The 21976-nt window shown below is 41.5% G+C and overlaps 1 protein-coding gene across 2 annotated transcripts; it reads right to left on the bottom strand.

Moving 5' to 3' along the window:
• Nucleotides 1-2285: 2285 nt before the first annotated feature.
• Nucleotides 2286-20043, bottom strand: TMT1A (thiol methyltransferase 1A). Of its 2 annotated transcripts, XM_049694137.1 has the most exons (3): nucleotides 19200-20043; nucleotides 6218-6487; nucleotides 2286-2945 (listed from the first exon to the last, which is right to left on the bottom strand). In XM_049694137.1, exons 1-2 carry the CDS (start codon nucleotides 19695-19697, stop codon nucleotides 6251-6253), a joined length of 735 nt encoding a protein of 244 aa, XP_049550094.1. In that variant the 5' UTR covers nucleotides 19698-20043; the 3' UTR covers nucleotides 2286-2945; nucleotides 6218-6250. The 2 variants fall into 2 exon arrangements, with proteins under 2 accessions (XP_049550094.1, XP_004274376.1); XM_004274328.4 differs by lacking the exon at nucleotides 2286-2945 and having other exon boundaries at nucleotides 4270-6487; nucleotides 19200-20042.
• Nucleotides 20044-21976: the final 1933 nt, after the last annotated feature.

The raw sequence follows: 21976 nt of genomic DNA, 5'->3' as shown, positions 1-21976 counted from the left end.
GCATTTTCTGGTATGAGAGATTATGACTTGGGTGAGATATTGATGCGTGCCTAGGAAGCCACTTCTTTGTACCCCAGGAAAGTTGTTTGCTGAGCTCCTATTTTTCCATGGGGTGTATTGGGTGAAGGAGGGCAAAGAAGGTTAAGTCGGTTATAAAAGGAGTGTTTTTCTGCTACTGTATCCAGATGTAGTATCTCCTCCTCACCTTAGAGCTACTCCCCTGTCATACCCTTGAATCAGGTGACACCTGGCAAGTTCCGACATAAATGGTTTATCACTTCAGCCATCCCTACTCAATTTATACATACGGTCATTCAGGCATTAGTTCTCATGCTAAGATGGTGGCTGTGGAAGTGCAGTAGAAGGGACCGGTTGAGAGGTATGTAGAAGAGGCAGGACCTGACAGTGAATCCATTGGCAAATACCTTCCGAGCACCTGCTGTGTAGTACACACTATATTTGGCATGTAGAAGAAAGGAAGAAGAGATTGGTGGATATTAGTGAGTGCTAAGTGATTTCTCAAAGAAGAAGCTTCTTGAAACAGCCAGAGAATGCTTTCTAGAAACATCACTTTACCTGGTCCTTGGGAAATAATCATAGATATTGAGGAAGTTGGAAAGGGTTGCTTACTTAGGGAAGCAGAGAGTGAATTCTTTTTTGATGTGTTAAATCTGAAGTATCAAAGGCATGGAAAGTGTGAGGTTTAGAAATCTTCATGTAGGTGGTGGTTCACAGCCTAAGAGTATAAGAAACTCTTAAGGGACTGTATACAGACTGAATGAGTCTTAGGGGATCATTCAAGGGAAATGGTGGAGGAAGAAGGAAACAGTTACAGAGACTAGGATTCAGAAGACCTTGAGAAGCAGGGCAGCACCGTGAGGAGCTCTGGGCTTTGGAGTCAGGTGAGCCACGTGGGAAAACCAGGGTGACCACTCACTATGTGGCCTTGGGCAAGTAACGGAACATCCACTGGTCTGGTCTGCTTTCTCCTTTGTCAGATGCAGATAATTATACCTGCCTGGTAAAGTTATGAGTACTAAGTAAAATAATTGTGTAAACTTCCTAGTATAAAGATGGCATGTAATAAATGGAAATTTTTATTATTAGCTGTTAGACTCATGGAAAAAAAGGATCATTCCAAGGAGAAAGTTGACATCAGGGTCAGATACATTTTAAAGATTGAGAAGGATGCAGCCTGGGTTGCACTATGGGATGTGAGAGATTTTTACCTTTAAGAATGGTGAATTCTGAATGGTGATTTTCCTTGTTCCCATGTAATTCTCTGCAGGTTTCCACATAGTTTCCTTTAGAAACAAATAATGCCTTACTTGATCTGCGTATTACTATTTTTTCTTAACTGAACTAGAAATTGGGAACATTGGCCACTCTGTTCATTTCCTGTGTCCTTAGTTAACATAACTTCTGCCCCCAATTCTCTGGTGATTCCATGGTTCAGGGAATTCTGGTTTTTCTTTAATATAGCCTGAATGCTTTTGGTTTTAAATTTTGAGGTATTTAAAGTGAAGCTTATTGAATAGTTTTATTTTTTGCTTTTGTTGACATTAGTCTGCTATGATTCATTACACCCTCAATTGCCTCAACAGATAAATAAGAATTGAATTTCAGTTACGTTAAGCTCTGTGTTTTCTAAAGCAATACCAAAGAGAAAGGCTTACGTTAGGGTCAGGAGTACAAAAGGAACTATTATGTAATGTTTGCCTCACTTTCTATTCAAGTGTGAAATAGGTAGGAATTCAGGAGAAGCAATTGGAATATCAGAACAGTTAGGAACAGAATATAATACATATATATTATATAAATATAATAAAATTTAACTGTTTTGTTTGTTGTCGTTGTTAGCCATTAAAATAAGTGTTGAGCTCACGGACCCAGGGCCTTAACAAAATTAGGCACAAGCTGATGGAATAGTAGCCATCCCCAAATCTGCCCTTCAGGCTCTGGTGCCCAGCCCTGCCTACTTCCTTTCAGTTCCTTGAACATACTGTGTTTCTTCTTTTTATTTGTCTTTGGCACAAGCTGTTCCATAAGGCTGAAATACTCTTTATTCATCCTCTGGAATTCAGTTCACACGTCACTTCCTCAGGGAAGCCTCTGACCCTCCCCCCAGCAGGGTCAGATTCCATTCTCCTGTACCCTGCACTTCTCCCTCTTAGAGAGCACTGATCACAACTGTATGCTCCACCAGGGCAGGGAACAAGTCTAGTTTATTCAGGGCTCTAAGCCAATCACTAAGAGCAGAGTACACAATAGGCACTCAGTAAATATTTGTCGAATGAAGTTCAGCATTTATTAAGCACCAAGTACCTCACTTCGTCAACTCCTCACAGTAACCCTTTTAGGTATTCTTATCCCCATTAACAGATGAGGAAAGTGACACTAGAAAAGTAACATGCCCCAGGTCACATAGTCAACGAATGGCACAGCCAGAACTTGACCCACGTCACTTTGATGCCAAAGCCAGTGTCCTTCTTTTCTTTTATTTCTCTCATTGCATGCTATTATCCCACTGAAAAGCCAGTGTTCTAAGCGTGGCACTACGTGATGTTCCACAGAAAAGCCGGCAGAGGGTCTGATCAGAATGTAGCTTTGTACTTATAATGCCCATTCGTAGTGTGCCTGCGTGCTTTCCCCAGTCGCAGGCTCTGCTTTCATTTGGAGGATATACAACTCTCCATGTCTCAGTCCACATGGTCTGGGTGAGCTCAGTCCTAGGGATGAAGCACTGTGCCAATCAGCATGACCCATCCCATTGAAATATGATGATTGATTCAGGGGTGGGCTTGTGACCTAATATTGTCAATAAGAGCCAATTGAGACTCAATCTAGAACTTTGGTTGGAGTCTTTGCAAAAGTGGACTTGATCTTTCCAACTGACCATGGGCCCTGGAAGCATGAAGATTGGCATTACTTCAGAGACTCACCACCTGAAACAGAGAGGAGGGCAGATGTGACCCTAGACACTGTCTGGCTCCTGATAACATTATCTGAGCCTTGCTCAAGCTGTGCCTGAGGTTTTCTGCCTGAATACTTTTCACTAATTTAGTCAGTGGAGTCCTTTTTCTGCATAAGCCTTTTTGGATTGGAAGTTCTGTCACCTGCAGTCAAGGGAATCTAACCAACACAGGACCTAAAAGACACTGGACATGTTTTGACTCTTTTCTGTTTCCATTTTGCACAGGCTTAGGTCACTTCCTTAGGCTCTTTCAATGATCATAAATGTGTGTTTTCTGGGCCTGGGGAAGAAAGCAGTGAGAAGGTAGTACGGCAGCGATGCTTGTCAAAACAGGTGTTGTGGCTTTAGGAATCGTGGCCCTAGGACTTGCTCAGTAACTTGTGGAATGTAAGAAATTTCACTTACTTATTTTTCTGCATCTATAAAGAGTGAGGATAATATTTGCTACACTGGGGCTTCCCTGGTGGTCCAGTGGCTAAGACTCCACGCTCCCAATGCAGGGGGCCCAGGCTCGATCCCAGGTCAGGGAACTAGATCCTGCATGCCGCAACTAAGATCCCACGTGCCCAAACTAAGACCCGGCGCAGCCAAATAAGTAAATATTAAAAAAAAAATTTTGCTACCCTGTTTAAACGAGAGGGAGTTGATAAGAATGTGCCTAGTACTTTGTACTTTGGTACGACTCACCTTCCAATGTGGCAGTAACACTTCACCATGTCAACCTGTGGCTTTTCATATTTCTCAGTCCCTAGACTGACCTAACCAGTAGTGAGGTGGGTAAATAAGGAGGCTCCTACTTTTGGACGACCATAGAGGGAGGATATTCATGTTCCATAGCCCAGGAGGCCATAGATGCATGTCCTAACCTCACTGAAACATTAACTGTTTTTACGCTCAAGAGAGAATAGTAAGCTTTCTTTCTGCTCTATGGATTTCACAAATGCTGCGGAGCAACTAAGCCCATGCGCCACAACTACTGAGCCCTCGCGCGGCAACTACTGACGTCCACGCACCTAGAGCCTATGCTCCGCAACAAGAGAAGCCACCACAATGAGAAGTCTGTGCACTGCAATGAAGAGTAGCCCCTGCTCGCCGCAACTAGAGAAAGCCCACACGCAGCAATGAAGACCCAACGCAGCCAAATAATAAATAAATAAATAAATAAATAATATCTGCTAGCCGTATTTAGAGTTACCTGGCTGTAGAAGGAAAAATCTGTATGTTCAAATAGCTTAATTTTCCACAGTGAAGGAAAGCCCTCCCAGAGACACTAAGAAAAATGAAACCAAGCCAGCAAAGATATAAACCATTAATTTTATTTCCATTCCTAAAATGTATGTGAGTTTATTGATTTGATATTTAAAGTAGTCTCTTTGCAAAATCATCTCAGAAAATATTCTAAATTTATTAAAATGCATGCAAACTATTGCTGAAAATTCTAAGTCCTCTTATTGACCAACTTGTTTTCACAACACTTGTGATGATTTCCCAAGGTTTCCATGGTTACAGGGAACAAAGAAATCATCTTGAGACCAGAGTGGAAATTTGATCAGACTAATCCGAACAGTATTTATCTACCTCTTTACAGACTCACAGCTTGCCTATTTTGAGGCGGCTCTTACAAAGCGTATCTAGTTATTCAAGGTTTCTCTAATTACAGTGGGCCTTTTCTTTGCCTGCAATTTACTACATTCAGCAAAGTATACGTTAGATAATAAGGAAAATGAACCCAAGAACTCTAACTGCTTCATATAGTTTTATGGATATACTGAAGTGTCAAGTACAAACTTCATCTTAAGAATTGAAGACTGGAATGCAGGGAAACAAACTCTGGTGCAATACCAGAATAAAAAACATAACAAAGCTGGGCAGAACTAGGTGTGGAATCCTGGTACATTAATTTTGAAAGCCAGCCCAATGATACTAAGGACAACAAATAGATTCAGATTTCTTTTTTCTTTTTTGTTTTTTTGCGGTACGCGGGCCTCTCCCAAAGCGGAGCACAGGCTCCGGACGCGCAGGCTCAGTGGCCACAGCTCACGGGCCCAGCCGCTCCACGGCATGTGGGATCTTCCCGGACCGGGGCACGAACCCACATCCCCTGCATCGGCAGGCGGACTCTCAACCACTGCGCCACCAGGGAGGCCCTGATTCAGATTTCTTTAAAAAAAAAATCTGTGCTGTTTAGGTTTGGAGTTTTCAACTAGTCAGTATTTCTTTATTTAGTTTGTGAATTCTTAAGATTTTTTTGGAACTTCCCTGCTGGCGCAGTGGTTAAGAATCCGCCTGACAATGCAGGGGACATGGATTCGAGCCCTGGTCCAGGAAGATCCCACATGCTGCGGAGCAACTAAGCCTGTGCGCCACAACTACTGAGCCTGTGCTCTAGAGCCTGTGAGCCACAACTACTGAAGCCTGTGTACCTAGAGCTTGTGCTCCGCAACAAGAGAAGGCACCACAATGAGAAGCCCGCGTGCCGCAACTAGAGAAAACCCACGCACAGCAACGAGGACCCAACGCAGCCAAAGATAAATAAAAAAATGAATTAATTTTATAGAAAAAGATCTTTTCACGTCTCCCTCTTCAAAGTCTTCTTTTGAGTGATTAACTGCTAATTAGCATCAACCTCTCAAAGAGAAGGTAAAATTAAAATCTGTTGGGTAATAATTTAAATAAGACAGAAAAAATTTGAAGTTACTGAATAAAGTAAGGTTTGAGGATAATGGTGGACTTCAATTATGAAAGCCCATTGTTTCCTTTAAGGGAGAGTTCAAAGCTGTTTTGTTTTGTTTTTGATTCTTTGGCAGACAATAGAAAATAGCTAAATAGGTTATAACATAAACTTTTAGTGATGAAATTCAAATTTACCTTAAAAAGGGGGTTCCCTTCTCCCAATTAGTTGTGTGTGTGTGTGTGTGTGTGTGTGTGTGTGTGTGTGTGTGTGTGTGTGTGTATGGCTGTGTTGCGTCTTCATTGCTGTGTGCAGGCCCTCTCTAGCTGTGGTGAGCAGGGGCTCTAGTTACACGGGCCTCAGCAGTTGTATCCATGGCCTCAGTAGTTGTGGCTCGTGGGCTCCAGAGCACAGGCTCAACAGCCGTGGCACATGGGCTTAGTTGCCCCACGGCACGCGGGATCCTCCGGACCAGGGATCGAACCTGTGTTCCCCACACTGGCAGGCAGACTCTCAACCACTGCACCATGAGGGAAGTCCCCCAATTAGCATTTTAAGTGTAAAACCCAAACCTTAAATTATTCGAGCCCTTCAGGTTTCAACTTCTATTTCACAGCATATCCGTAGATGTGAGGGCGCAGGAGCTCCCAGGACAGGGGGGCCTGTAAGTGCTGCAGCTTCAGCTTGGAGAAGCGGGCCCACTCCAGGGCCTTCCAGCTCTCTCTGGTCAGGTTGCATCCATCAAACAGAAGGTACCAGACAGGAGTCAGGACCTGTTGCCAGAAGTAATTCCAGGTTGAAGGCTTAGCTGCTACATGCTCCATGAAATAAAAAGCTCCTCCCTGAGAAAGAAAAGAAAAGAAAAAAAAAAAAACACATCAAGGATTTTAGTTTGGGGGAAAAAATTTATAAGATGATTTTTTAAAAATTAATTAATTTTTTTATGGCTGCACTGGGTCTTTGTTGCTGTGCGCAGGCTTCCTCTAGTTGCGGTGAGCGGGGGCTACTCTTTGTTGTGGTGCAGGGGCTTCTCATTGCGGTGGCTTCCTTTGTTGCGGAGCATGGGCTCTAGGCGCATGGGCTTCAATAGTTGTGGCTCACGGGCTTTAGAGCACAGGCTCAGTAGTGGTGGCGCATGGGCTTACTTGCTCTGAGGCATGTGGGATCTTCCCGGACCAGGGCTCAAACTCGTGTCCCCTGCATTGGCAGGCAGATTCTTAACCACTGGACCACCAGGGAAGTCCTATAAGATGATTAAATGTCAGATTTCAGTGGCCCCAAAGGCCAACTTCATGAGAAGACATGGAGAAATTCAAACTTACTACGATACTATTCTGGTTAATAGTGTCATCTTCTGTCAGATTTTATACAGAGTTGCCAATCTATATTTTCTGTTCATAAAGGTAATACATAATAATAGTTAGAATTTGAAGCAGTTACTGCATGCAAGACCCTGTCTGTAAGGCCTATCACATGTTAACTCAATCCTTACAATGCACTTATTTGGTAAGCATTATTATTATCATTCCTATGTTCTACAGATGAGGAAACAGAGTCACATAGAAAATAAACAACTTGCCCAAGGTCATACAGCTTACAAATGTCAGAATCAGGTTTTTACCTTGGGTGGTCTGGCTCCAGAGGCTGGCAATACTGTCTCACCAATATTATTTTAGAAAATTCAGAAAATACAGAAAAGTTTAAAAAGAAAAACAGTCAATCATCTTTCATCACCTCGAGACAACTACTGTTAAGATTTTGTGGAAGATGGTGGAGTAGAAGGACATGCACTCATTCCTTCTCGTGAGAGTACCGGAATCCCAACTAACAGTCATCGACAGGAAGACACTGGAATGCACCAAAAAAGATACCCCACATCCAAAGACAAAGGAGAAACTGCAGTGAGATGGTAGGAGGGGTGCAATCAGAATAAAAGCAAATCCCATAACCACTGGGTACGGGTGACTCACAAACTGAAGAACACTTATACCACAGAAGTCCACCCACTGGAGTGAAGATTCTGAGCCCCACGTCAGGCTTCCCAGCCTGGGGTGTCCGGCAATGGGAGGAGGAATTTCCAGAGAATCAGACTTTGAAGGCTAGTGGGATTTGATTGCAGAACTTCGACAGGACTGGGGGAAACAGATTCCACTCTTGGAGGGCACACACAAAGTAGTATGCACATCAGGACCCAGGGGGAAGGAGCAGTGACCCCATAGGAGACTGAACCAGACCTACCTGCTAGTGTTGGAGGGTCTCCTGCAGAGGGAGGGGGTGTCTGTGGCTCACCACGGGGACAAGGACACTGGCAGCAGAAGTTCTGGGAAGTACTACTTGGCATGAGCCACCCCCCCCCCCCCCCAGTCTGCCATTAGCCCCACCAAAGAGCCTGTAGCCTCCAGTGCTGGGTTGCCTCAGTCCAAACAACCAACAGGGAGGGAACTCAGCCCCACCCATCAGCAGACAAGCGGATTAAAGTTTTACTGAGCTCTGCCCACCAGAGCAACACCCAGCTCTACCCACCACCAGTCCCTCCCATCAGGAAGCTTGCACAAGCCTCTGAGATAGACTTATCCACCAGAGGGCAGACAGCAGAAGCAAGAAGAACTACAGTCCTGCAGCCTGTGGAACAGAAACCACATTCAAAGAAAGATAGACAAGATGAAAAGGCAGAGGGCTATGTCCCAGATGAAGGAACAAGATAAAACCCCAGAAAAACAACTAAGTGAAGTGGAGATAGGCAACCTTCCAGAAAAAGAATTCAGAATAACGATAGTGAAGATGATCCAGGACCTCGGAAAAAGAATGGAGGCAAAGATCGAGAAGATGCAAGAAATGTTTATCAAAGACCTAGAAGAATTAAAGAACAAACACCTAGAAGAATTAAAGAACAAACAAACAGAGATGAACAATACAATAACTGAAATGAAAAATACCTTAGAGGAATCAACAGCAGAATAACTGAGGGAGAAGAACGGATAAGTGACATGGAAGACAGAGTGGTGGAATTCACTGCCACAGAACAGATTAAAGAAAAAAGAATGAAAAGAAATGAAGACAGCCTAAGAGACCTCTGGGACAGTATTAAATGCACCAATATTCACATTACAGGGGTCCCAGAAGGAGAAGAGAGAGAGAAAGGACCCAAGAAAATATTTGAAGAGATTATAGTCAAAAACTTCCCTAACATGGAAAAGAAATAGTAACCCAAGTCCAGGAAGTGCAGAGAGTCCCAGGCAGGATAAACCCAAGGAGAAACACACCAAGACACATAGTAATCAAATTGACAAGAATTAAGGACAAAGAAAAATTATTAAAAGCAACAAGGGAAAAACAACGAATAACATACAAGGGAACTCCCATAAGATTAACGGCTGATTTCTCAAAAACTCTACAAGCCAGAAGGGAGTGGCATGATATACTTAAAGTGATGAAAGGGAAGAACCTATAACCAAGATTACTCTACCCAGCAAGGATCTCATTCGGATTCGATGGAGAAATCAAAAGCTTTACAGACAAGCAAAAGCTAAGAGAATTCAGCAGCACCAAACCAGCTCTACAACAAATGCTAGAGGAACTTTTCTACATGGGAAACACAAGAGAAGAAAAGGACCTGCAAAAACAAACCCAAAATAATTAAGAAAATGGTAATAGGAACATACATATCAATAATTACCTTAAATGTGAATGGATTAAATGCTCCAACCAAAAGACACAGACTTGCTGAATGGATACAAAAACAAGACCCATATATATGCTGTCTACAAGAGACCCACTTCAGGACACATACAGACTGAAAGTGAGGGGATGGAAAAATATATTCCATGTAAAAGGAAATCAAAAGAAAGCTGGAGTAGCAATACTCATATCAGATAAAATAGACTTTAAGATAAAGACTGTTACAAGAGATAAGGAAGGACACTACATAATGATCAAGGGATCAATCCAAGAAGAAGATACAACAATTATAAATATATATGCACCCAACATAGGAGCACCTCAATACGTAAGGCAAATGCTAACAGCTATAAAAGAGGAAATCAACAGGAAAACACAATAATAGTGGGGGCCTTTAACACCTCATTTACATCAATGGACAGATCATCCAGACAGAAAATTAGCAAGGAAGCACAAGCTTTAATTGACAATAGACCAGATAGATTTAATTGATATTTATAGGACATTCCATCCAAAAACAGCAGATTACACTTTCTTCTCAAGTGCACACGGAACATTCTCCAGGATAGATCACATCTTGGGTCACAAATCAAGCCTTGGTAAATTTAAGAAAACTGAAATCATATCAAGCGTCTTTTCCAAGCACAACACTATGAGATTAGAAATAAATTACAGGGAAAAAACGTAAAAAACACAAACACATGGAGACTAAACAGTACATTACTAAATAACCAACAGATCACTGAAGAAATCAAAGAGGAAACCAAAAAATACCTAGAGAAAAATGACAACGAAAACACGATGATCCCAAACCTATGGGATGCAGCAAAAGCAGTTCTAAGAGGGAAGTTTATAGCAATACAATCCTACCTCAAGAAACAAGAAAAACCTCAAATAGTCTAACTTTACACCTAAAGGAACTAGAGAAAGAAGAACAAACAAAACCCAAAGTTAGTAGAAGGAAACAAATCATAAAGATCAGAGAAGAGATAAATGAAATAGAAACAAAGAAAACAATAGCAAAGACCAATACAACTAAAAGCTTGTTCTTTGAGAAGATAAACAAAATTGATAAACCTTTAGCCAGACTCATCAAGAAAAAGAGGGAGAGGACTCAAATCAATAAAATTAGAAATGAAAAAGGAGAAGTTACAACGGACACTGCAGAAATACAAAGCATCCTAAGAGACTACTACAAGCAACTCTATGCCAATAAAATGGATAACCTGGAAGAAATAGACAAATTCTTACAAAGGTATAACCCTCCAAGACTGAACCAGGAAGAAATAGAAAGTACGAACAGACCAATCACAAGTAATGAAATTGAAACTGTGATTAAAAGTCTTCCAGCAAACAAAAGTCCAGGACTAGATGGCTTCACAGGTGAATTCTATCAAATATTTAGAGAAGAGCTAACACCCATCCTTCTCAAACTCTTCCAAAAAGTTGTAGAGGAACACTCCCAGACTCATTCTACGAGGCCACCATCACCCTGATACCAAAACCAGACAAAGATACTACAAAAAGAGAAAATTACGGACCAATATCACTGATGAATATAGATGCAAAAATCCTCAACAAAATACTAGCAAAGAGAATCCAACAACACATTAAAAGGATCATACACCATGATCAAGTGGGATTTATCCCAGGGATGCAAGGATTCTTCAATATATGCAAATCAATAAATGTGACACACCACATTAACAAATTGAAGAATAAAAACCATATGATCATGTAAATAGATGCAGAAAAAGCTTTTGACAAATTTCAACACCGATTATGATAGAGACTCTCCAGAAAGTGGGCATAGAGGGAACCTACCTCAACATAACAGAGGCCATATACCCACAGCAAACATCATTCTCAATGGTGAAAAACTGCAAGCATTTCCTCTAAGATCAGGAACAAGACAAGGATGTCCACTCTTGCCACTATTATTCAACATAGTGGCAAGGAACTCCTAGCCATGGCAATCAGAGACGAAAAAGAAATAAAAGGAATACAAATTTGAAAAGAAGTAAAACTGTCACTGTTTGCAGATGACATGATGCTATACATAGAGAATCCTAAAGATGCCACCAGAAAACTACTAGAGCTAATCAGTGCATTTGGAAAAGTTGCAGGATACAAAATTAATGCACAGAAATCTCTTGAATTCCTATACACTAACAACAAAAAAATCAGAAAGACAGATTAAGGAAACAATCCCATTTACCATTGCAACAAAAAGAATAAAATACATAGGAATAAACCTACCTAAGGAGGTAAAAAACCTGCACTCAAAAGACTGTAAGACACTGACGAAAGAAATGAAAGATGACACAAACAGATGGAGAGATATACCATGTTCTTGGCTTGGAAGAATCAATATTTTGAAAATGACTATACTACCCAAAGCAATATACAGATTCAATGCAATGCCTATCAAATTACCAATGGCACTTTTTACAGAGCTAAAACAAAAAATCTTAAAATTTGTATGGAGACACAAAAGACCCTGAATAGCCAAAGCAATCTTGAGGGAAAAAACCGGAGCTGGAGGAATCAGACTCCCTGACTTCAGACTATACTACAAAGCTGCAGTAATCGAGACAATATGGCACTGGCACAAAAACAGAAATATAGATCAATGGACAGAATAGAAAGCTCAGAGAGAAACCCATGCACCTATGGTCAACTAATCTATGACAAAGGAGGCAAGAATATACAATGGAGAAAAGACAGTCTCTTCAGTAAGTGGTGCTTGGAAGACTGGGCAGCCACATGTAAAAGAATTAAATTAGAATACTCCCTAACACCATACAGAAAAATAAACTCAAAATGGATTAAAGCCCTAAATGTAAGACCGGACACTATAAAACTCTTAGAGGAAAACGTAGGAAGAACACTCTTTGACATAAATCACAGCAAGATCTTTTTTGACCCACCTCCTAGAGTAATGGAAATAAAAACAAAAATAAACAAATGGGACCTAATGAAACTTAAAAGCTTTTGCATAGCAAAGGAAACTATAAACAAGACGAAAAGACAACCCTCAGAATGGGAGAAAATATTTGCATATGAATCAACAGACAAAGGATTAATCTCCAAAATATATAAACAGCACATGCAGCTCAATATTAAAAACACAAACAACCCAATCAAAAAATGGGCAGAAGACCTAAATAGACATTTCTCCAAAGATGACATACAGATGGCCAAGGAGCACATGAAAAGCTGCTCAACATCACTAATTAGTAGAGAAATGCAAATCAAAACTACAATGAGGTATCATCTCATGCTGGTTAGAATGGGCATCATCAGAAAATCTACAAACAAAAAATGCTGGAGAGGGTATGGAGAAAAGGGAACCCTCTTGCACTGTTGGTGGAAATGTAAATTGATACAGCTACTATGGAGAACAGTATGGAGGTTCCTTAAAAAGCTAAAAATAGAATTACCATATCACCCAGCAGTTCCACTACTGGGCATATACCCAGAGAAAACCATAATTCAAAAAGACACATGCACCCCAATGTTCGTTGCAGTACTGTTTACAATAGCCAGGTCATGGAAGCAACCTAAATGCCCATCGACAGACAAATGGTTAAAGAAGATGTGGTTCATATATACAATGGAATATTACCCAGCCATAGAAAGGAATGAAATTGGGTCATTTGTGGAGACGTGGATGGAGCTAGAGACTGTCATACAGAGTGAAGTAAGTCAGAAAGAGAAAAACAAATATTGTATATTAACGCATTTATGTGGAATCTAGAAAAGTGGTACAGATGAACCGGTTTGCAAGGCAGAAATAGAGACACAGATGTAGAGAACAAACGTATGGACACCAAGGGGGGAAAGTGGGGGTGGGGGCGGTAGGATGAACTGGGAGATTGGGATTGACATATATACACTAGTATGTATACAATAGATAACTAATAAGAACCTGCTGTGTAAAAAAATAAAAAGCAAAAAAGCAAAAAAAAACAAAATTTTGCATATACATTTATATATTTTTTTTTCTAAAACTAGGATTGGAATATACATTCTGTTTTATAATCTGTTTTATTTTATTTATGTATTTGAGTATTATTCTAAAAGATGGTTTAAAAAACCTTTATGCAATATTTCACACCACTGAAGTTACCATCTCTTTTTTTTTTTTTTTTTGCGGTACGCGGGCCTCTCACTGTTGTGGCCTTTCCCGTTGCGGAGCACAGGCTTCAGACGTGCAGGCTCAGCGGCCATGGCTCACGGGCCCAGCCGCTCCACGGCATGCGGGATCCTCCTGGACCGGGGCACGAACCCGTGTCCCCTCATCGGCAGGCGGACTCTCAACCACTGCGCCACCAGGGAAGCCCTACCATCTCTTATTTAACCATTCTCATTTAGGCTATTTCCAATTTTACATTGTTATAAATACTGTTACAGTGAACATCCTTATCCATAAATCTTTGTGACCATCTATAATTATTTCCAAATAAATAACTTGCTAAAAAGTGGAATTGCTGAATCAAACGTCTGTGCCTTTTTAAAGCTTTTGGTACAGGTTGTCAAATTGCCCTTTGGAAAAGTTGTAGCAGTTTGCATTCATGCTAGCAATAGATGTGAATGCCCATTTCCAATAAACTCTCATCAGTACTTTTTTCTCCTATATCTTTGTCAATTTGATGTGTAATATGGTATTTTTGATAACCTGCATAGCTTTAATATTCGTAATCGTAACATCTTTTACTAAACCTTATTGATTATTTGGATTTCTTGTTTTCTGATTTGTCTGTTAATGTCCATCCATTATCAGTTTTCTTCTTTTTTCTTTTCTTTATTTATTTGGTTGTGCTGGGTCTTAGTTGTGGCAGGTGAGCTCCTTAGTTGTGGCTCGCCAGCTCCTTAACTGTGGCATGCTCACTCTTAGTTGCGGCATGCATGTGGGATCTAGTTCCCTGACCAGGGATTGAACCTGTGCCCCCTGCGTTGCAAGTCTTAACCACTGTGCCACAGGGCAAGTCCCCACTATCGGTTTTCTAATAGGCCATTGGTTTTTTTCTTACTGATTAGTAAGGGCTTTTAGTATAATTAGACTACATAGACTACAGATGTTTTCCCTTGTTTGTTGTTTGCCTTTTAATTACAATTTTTTAAACTTCCCCTTTTATTAAAAAAAAAATCTTTAAATTCATCTGAGTATTGTTCTTAGGCTCTGCTTTGCAAACCTGTGGGTGTCTGAATCCATACCTAGTACTGCCTGGGACTAAATAACCATGTCTTATACTTTTTTTTTTTTTTAGTTCATTAGTTCATGTCTTTTATTAACCAATATACAATAACCTGTCTTCTGGTTTGTTGAAACAATAGGTCAGACAACATTTGTCACAATAGTGTTTGTCAAAGTGGCTGGCCATAAAAACTCCACACCACATTTATCTGAAGGGCACTCCCGATGAAGGTGACTGCTTTTGCCATTCTGATCCGCCTTACAGTATTTCAGGACAGCCAGCTTAACCTTTCTCTCTCTCTCTCTCTTTTTTTTCTTTTGGCCATGTGGCTTGTGGGATCTTAGTTTCCCAACCAGGGATCGAACCTGGGCCCTCCGCAGTGAGAGTGCAGAGTCCTAACCACTGGACCGCCAGGGAATTCCCAACCCTCTTTCTCTTATGCTTGTTCTTCTTGGGAGTGGTGTAAGACTTCTTCCTTTTCTTAGTACCAGCACGAAGTCTCAACAGAAGATGAAAAGTAGACTCCTTTTGAATGTTGTAGTCAGACAAAGTACGTCCATCTTCCAGTTGCTTGCCAGCAAAGGTTAGTCTTCGCTGGTCAGAAGGAATTACTTCCTTATCTTGGATCTTGGCCTTTACATTTTCTATTGTATCTGAGGGTTCGACCTCGAGAGTGGTGGTCTTCCCTGTCCGGATCTTCATAAAAATCTGCATCCTGGTGGCGGCACCACCACAGATGGTGGATCCAAAAAGCCTATGTCTTATACTTTTGTGCCATTGTCACAGGATGTAAACGATAGGATTTATTTTATTAAAATACTGAATCATCTAAAAGTGTTACTAAATTCATGGTTATATTTTGTCATTAGGTATTTTATTTGGTCAGTGGATGCTGTGTGTAAATTACTGTCATATAGGAGTTAGTAACTGCTGCTTTCATCTAGGACGGTCCTATACTTATGGGTCAAGTCTGGACACAGTAGAGGCTACACATTATTAAGGAGTCTTCAGAAGTTTTCTACTTATCTACCTCTGGGGTGAAGGGGGAAACGGACCAATGATTACCTCCCAGACCCAGGGTGACCGTCCCACTCCTTAGCCTCTTCTAGCCTCCCTAGTGTTGGCTCTCCCAGGCAGGGTTTAGAGATGGAGTTCCTCCAAATCTATGGGTAAGTGTAAGACCTGTGTTCAGGAATGGAAAACTTGACATTTCCTGATTGAAATATTTTTTTTCCATAGAAGAGGACAGGAGAGAAGAGGTGATCCAGGCCTGGGGAGGTTGCTGATGCCCTCTGGGTTACACAGGTTAAGCTAGAGATGCCTGTTACCCACTCAGGTGACTGTCGAGTAGACAGCTGGGTATGAAGATCTGGGGTTAGAAGAGAGATCTGAGCTTGATACTTAGATTTGGAAGCCATTTGTGTATGCACAGTAATTGAAAACATTGGGGGTACATGAGATTGCACAGGGCGTGTATATAAGTGAAATGAGAGCTAAAAAAGAAACTCCAGCGTTTAGGGGATGGGCAGAGGAAGAAAAGCCAGCAAAAGTGGTAGAAATGTTGAAGTCAGATAAAAAGCCCCAGTGACAAGCACTGTGGTACAGTGATAAGAATATTTGCATTAAAGTCAGACATAGTGGCTGTGTAACTTGAGGCAAGTTTCTTAACTCCTCTGGGTCTGTTTCCCCAGTCCAACATGAAGGCAATACCTGCTTTAAAGGACTGTTTCCTACATGAGAATGTAGGAAAGCTCTTGGTTCTGTTCAGCAGAGAATGGGTGCTTCGGAGGAGCTAAGGAAGACCACCAAGAATATGATCCCCTAAGGGCACTCTCAGGGCTTAAACCAGAGATGACCGTTACTTGCTTTGCAGAGGTGTTGTGAGATTAGTAACACTGTAAGCAAAACCTCTAACTGTGCCCAGTCTTAGGACACAAGAACCCAGGATTTGAGTATCAGAATCAGACTTTTTTCAGTTACTACTTTGACGTTGGCCTATCCTTGAGCCAAAGACAGAATTACAGTTGGCCCTCAGTATCCACAAGTTCTGCATCCTTGGATTCAACCAAATGCAGATCAAAAATGTTTGGAAAAAATCCAGAAAGTTCCAAAAAAGCAAAACTTGAATTTGCCACATGCTGGCACCTGTTTACATAGCATTTACATCGTATTAGGTATTATAAGTAATCTAGAGATGATTTAAGGCATATGGGAGGATGTGCATAAGTTATATGCAGGTACTGCACCATTTTATATAAGGGACTTAAGCTTCTGTAGATTTTGGTATCTGTGGAGGGGACAGGGAGGGACCCCGAGGAAATTGAGGGATGACTGTATATTAATTGCCTCTAAACACTATCTTCAAGTCCTTTTCTTCCTGAGGAACTTCCTCTGTTAGAAAATAAAACTGGGGATTACAGAACATCCATTTCCTCTAGTATAGTAAATTCAAATGTTAAGATACCCATACTTGAGACTCCCCTGGTGGCACAGAGGTTAAGAATCCGCCTGACAATGCAGGGGACATGGGTTCGAGTTCTGGTCTGGGAAGATCCCACATGCCGCGGAGCAACTAAGCCCGAGTGCCACAACTACTGAGCTTGTGCTCTAGAGCCTGTGAGCCACAACTGGTGAGCCCGCATGCCACAACTACCAAAGCCCACGCGCCTAGAGTCTGTGCTCCGCAACAAGAGGAGCCACCCCAATGAGAAGCCTTCACGCTGCAACTAGAGAAAGCCTGCGCACAGCAACAAAGACCCAACGCAGCCAAAAATTAACAATAAATAAATTAATTTAAAAAAGATATCCATACTTTATGTTCACCTATGTTTAGAATAAAACTATTTTAAACTAGTTTTTAAACAAACAATAAAGGTAATATGTGAAAATTACATATAGGTATAAAGAATTTCAAACTATACAGAGAGGTATAATATGAAAAGTAATTCCTTCCCCTCATCCAATTCCCTTCCCAAGAGGTAACCACTGTTAATAGTTTCTTGTGTATCATTCCCATTAACATAAATACTTATATAGGTATATTCTCCCACACACACACAAATTGACTTATACTGTATATAATATTCTGTGCTTTCATTGCTTTTTAATTTAACACTGTCTCTTGAGGAGATAGTTTTTTCATATCAACATAGGTAACTCTTCCTTGTTCTTTTAACAGCTGCACAGAAATCCTTTATACGATGCGACAATTTACTCAACAGCCTCCTACCTCCTATTGCTGGATGTTTAGGTTATTTACAATTTGTGGTATTACAAATACTGTAATGAATATTTTCGCATATGAACGAGTTTTTGCACATTTGTGCAGTATAGCTATAGGATAAATTCCTGTTGGATGAAGGAGGAAGTGTCCTTGAAAATTTGATATTATCAAATTGCCCTCCAAAGAGGGCACTTCCTCCAACTGGGGTAATCCAGTCCCCCAGACTCACCCCAACACCATATTGAACTTAAAAGTCTCTGACAGTGTTAGGTAAAAATAGTATCTTGCTTTAATTTCTTCTTAATTGAAGTATAGTTGATTTATAATATTATATTAGTTTCAGGTGTATAACAGTGATTCAGAATTTTTATAGATTATACTTCATTTAAAGTTATTACAAAATAATGGCTATATTTCCCTGTGCTGTAGAATATATCCTTGTTGCTTATTTATTTTATACATAGTAGTTTGTATCTCTTAATCCCACATCACTACCTTGCCCCTCCCCACTTTCCTCTCCCCTCTGGTAACCACTAGTTTGTTCTCTATATCTGTGAGTCTATTTCTGTTTGTTATATACATTCATTTGTTATATTTTTAAGATTCCACGTATAAGTGATATCTTGCTTAAATTTGTTCTTTTATTGCAAGACAACATTTATATCATATATTGGCTATTTTTATTTATATTTCTGTTCCTGTGCTTTGCTTACTTTTCTCTTTTTTAAAAAACTGATTTAAGAATTCTATTGATCTTGATTTGTAATGTCTTTTATTTTTTTATTAAAATTTTTTTTTATATTAATTTATTTAGTTTTGGCTGCCCTGGGTCTTTGTAGCTGCACGCAGGCTTTCTCTAGTTGCTGCGAGCGGGGGATACTCTTCGTTGCAGTGCAAGGGATTCTCATTGCAGTGGCTTCTCTTGTTGCAGAGCATGGGCTCTAGGCGCACGGGCTTCCGTAGTTGTGGCACGTGGGCTCAATAGTTGCGGCTTGCGGGCTCTAGAGCGCAGGCTCAGTAGTTGTGGCACACGGGCTTAGTCGCTCCGTGGCATGTGGGATCTTCCCGGACCAGGGATCGAACCCATGTCCTGCTTTGGCAGGCAGATTCTTAACCACTGGACCACCAGGGAAGTCCTGTAACGTCTTTTAATATGAAGTTAACGCATTATCTATCATCCTTGGCAAATACTTTTTACAAACTTTTTTGTACTTTAAGTTTTTTTACACTCCTTTTTTTTCTCTGCAGGAGTTCTAAAATTTTACATATTCATGTATTATCAATCTTTTCCTATATAGCTTCTTTTCCACTCTAAGATTTTTTAAAACATTCGGCAGTGTCTTCTCTAGTAGTTGTACTTTTTATGTTAGGGTGTTTGATCTACCTGAAATTGATAGGGCTGCCCTTGGTGATAGTGGTTACTACTAACCAGCCCTCACACCCTGTACTCACCGGCCTCAGCACCCTGCACACTTCCTGGAGGATCCGCTCCTGGTTCTTCACGGAGCACAGGACCAGTGTGCAGACCACCACATCCATGGAGTCGTCAGCCACCTGGTGCAGGTCCTCCCCGGCAGCCACCAGGAAGGGCTCAAACTGCAGGTGTCGGTTCTCAGCAATGCTCTTGATCAAGAACTTCTCAAAGTTGGGGTTGGGATCAATACAGGTCACCCGGCATCCAGGCGGGTAGAACTTGAAGTTGGGCCCTGTGCCGCAGCCCAGCTCCAGCAGGGAGAGCTTCCCGGAGGGGCCTGCGAACTCCTGTAGATTGCTGAAGAGCTCCTGCTTCTTGCTCGCCATCCGTTCGTTGTACATCACAGTAAACCTTGCCAAGAAGTAGGGGAGCGATTTTTTGCATATCCAGTTCCACAGGCCCAGGAAGTCCAGCAGGTACACGGGAAATGCCAGGATGCAGACGGCCAGCCGGAGGATAAAAATGGTCAGCGCCATCACTCAGAAGAGAAGAAAACAGATCAGCAGTTAGAGGCCTGACTCCTTTAATTGCAGGAAGTAGGTTTCTGGCCACATTCCAGAGCCAATCAGCTGCAGAGGAAAGAGCTGGTTGTGCTGGAGAGACGCAGCTGCAGTAAAATCTCGGGCGAGAGGCCCATTTCACCCAGTTAATAGATGTTTGCCAAAAGTTGCCTCATAGCTTACTTTTCATGAGGTAAAATGAGAAGGTTCTCAGCTTTTCCTTAGAAGGAAGGCTGATTACAACCCATTGTTACAAATCTATTCCTGCTTGGAGACTACTGCAAGTTTCCTGCTGAAGTTTTAAATGCACAGCATACTTACAGCCTGTCTGGTTCTCCAGTGACCTCTGCTAAGAAAACAGAATCCGTGGGTGGAGCCTGGTTAAACCACACCAGAAAGCCACTGCCAAAGCCCATTTATTACGTGACCTCTCCTACTTCCCTTCCATTCCGCCCTCATGTTTTTTTAAACAAATTTTTTTTTCTGCTGATTTTATTTATTTTTTGTCTCTTGTGGATGCCTTTTTTTTGGCTGCATTGGGTCTTTGTTGCTGCATGTGGGTTTCTCATTCCAGTGGCTTCTCTTGTTGCAGAGCACGGGCTCTAGGCGCGTGGGCTTCAGTAGTTGTGGCACACGGGTTCAGTAGTTGTTATAGCAGCCTATATTTTGAAAAGCATTTCCCTCACCCCCTTTTTTTCTTCAGTCTCTGTAGGCAGTATTTTCGTTTTCTCCTGGGGTGCTTACATTTCAAAGACATTCACAACTTCAGGGACAGAGAAAGAATGACGTTTTTCTCCTAGGAGTTTTGGGGTGTATTTCTCTATTATCAGAAGTCTAGGGTGACTACTGTTTAGATTTTTTCTTTGTATTAGGGGTTGGGCAACATGAGGCACTCTGTTTCAATCACCACAACATCTTCCCCTTTGCTCTCCTCACTTTCCCAGGGATTCTACCTCTTAGCATCCTAATCAGGCTTTCTCACAAGTACTTGGACCTTAATCTGCAGTAGCTTGTGCCCTCCTAGCTTTGCAAAATGGCACATGAAGGTCTCCAACTTATTATTCTGCTCTTGTACCTTGTCTGCCAGCCCCGAAGCTAGCAGAGTAGTGGACAACTGCATGTTCTTCTCTAACTTCAGCTCTTCTTCCAACTGTCTAACTCAAGCTTCAGCCTCTATTTGGGCATCAGTGGCCACAGAACTGCCCACAGTAGAGGACAGCCCACCGCAGCAGCCATTTGTTTCCCTTCTTTGCCACAGTGTGCTCTGCTCAGTTCCTCAAACAAATGCATCAACCCACCCGGCTTTTTCAGGGTGCCCCTGTACTCACACATTGGTCCACAAGCATCTAACATACAGGCCACCCCTCCTGACATAGAGGTTGATGTCTAACTCAGGATATTATCCTCAAATGCCTCTTGCCCAGGGCTTGTTTCTTCAGTCTCCTGGCTGCCTTATCAGTTGTTAGTTCACAACCTGGCTGCTGTACACACTGAGCAAGGAGAGACTGAAGAAAGAAGCAGACCACTCCAGATTGGTAGCTGGCAGGTTTAATAAGAAGGGGGCTTACTTATGAGGCTTGCCTTAGATGGCCACGAGATGAGTAGATCTCCACGCCCACCACCAGAATCATAAAAGTTTAGATAGAGGCCTTAACTGGGATCTGTCACCTCCACAGTCCAATGGTCTCAACACCTTACTCTCTCAAAGCTGTATCCTTGGAACAGCTCCCATTGTGGGGACAGTGGTAAGAATGGACATTTCAAGGGCAGTTGAGGGAATGAGGAACCTCTGATTGCCTGAGTCCAGCCCATCAGTCAATCACTGATTACATCCTCTTGATGACCTCCTCCAATATACTTTGTGTCCTTTTTTTTTGACCACACCCCGGGGCATGCAGGATAATAGTTCCCCCACCAGGGATCGAACTTGGCCACCCCCACCCCCCGCCCCCCGCAGTGGAAGCACGGAGTCTTAACCACTGGACAGCCAGGGAAGTCCAGTTTGTGTCCCTTTTTTAGTCAGTTTATCTAGAGGTTTTTCGCTTGTATTGATCTTTTCATAAAACTAGCTTTTAAGTTTTGTTAATTTTTCTCTAGTGTTTGTTTTCTATTTCATTATTTCTGGACTTTATTATGTTTTTTTCTACTTACATTGAATTTAATTTGATCATCTTTCACTTCTGAAGTTGAAAGCCTTAATAATTGATATAAGCCCCCCTTGCCTCTTCTAATGTAAGTATTTGAAGCTATAAGTT

Source organism: Orcinus orca, chromosome 11 (genome assembly GCF_937001465.1).
Source record: "Orcinus orca chromosome 11, mOrcOrc1.1, whole genome shotgun sequence".
In the NCBI taxonomy this organism is placed as follows: Eukaryota; Metazoa; Chordata; class Mammalia; order Artiodactyla; family Delphinidae; genus Orcinus; species Orcinus orca.
The sequence above is the reverse complement of the archived record's forward strand: the minus strand, read 5'-3'. Positions and strand labels throughout refer to the sequence as shown.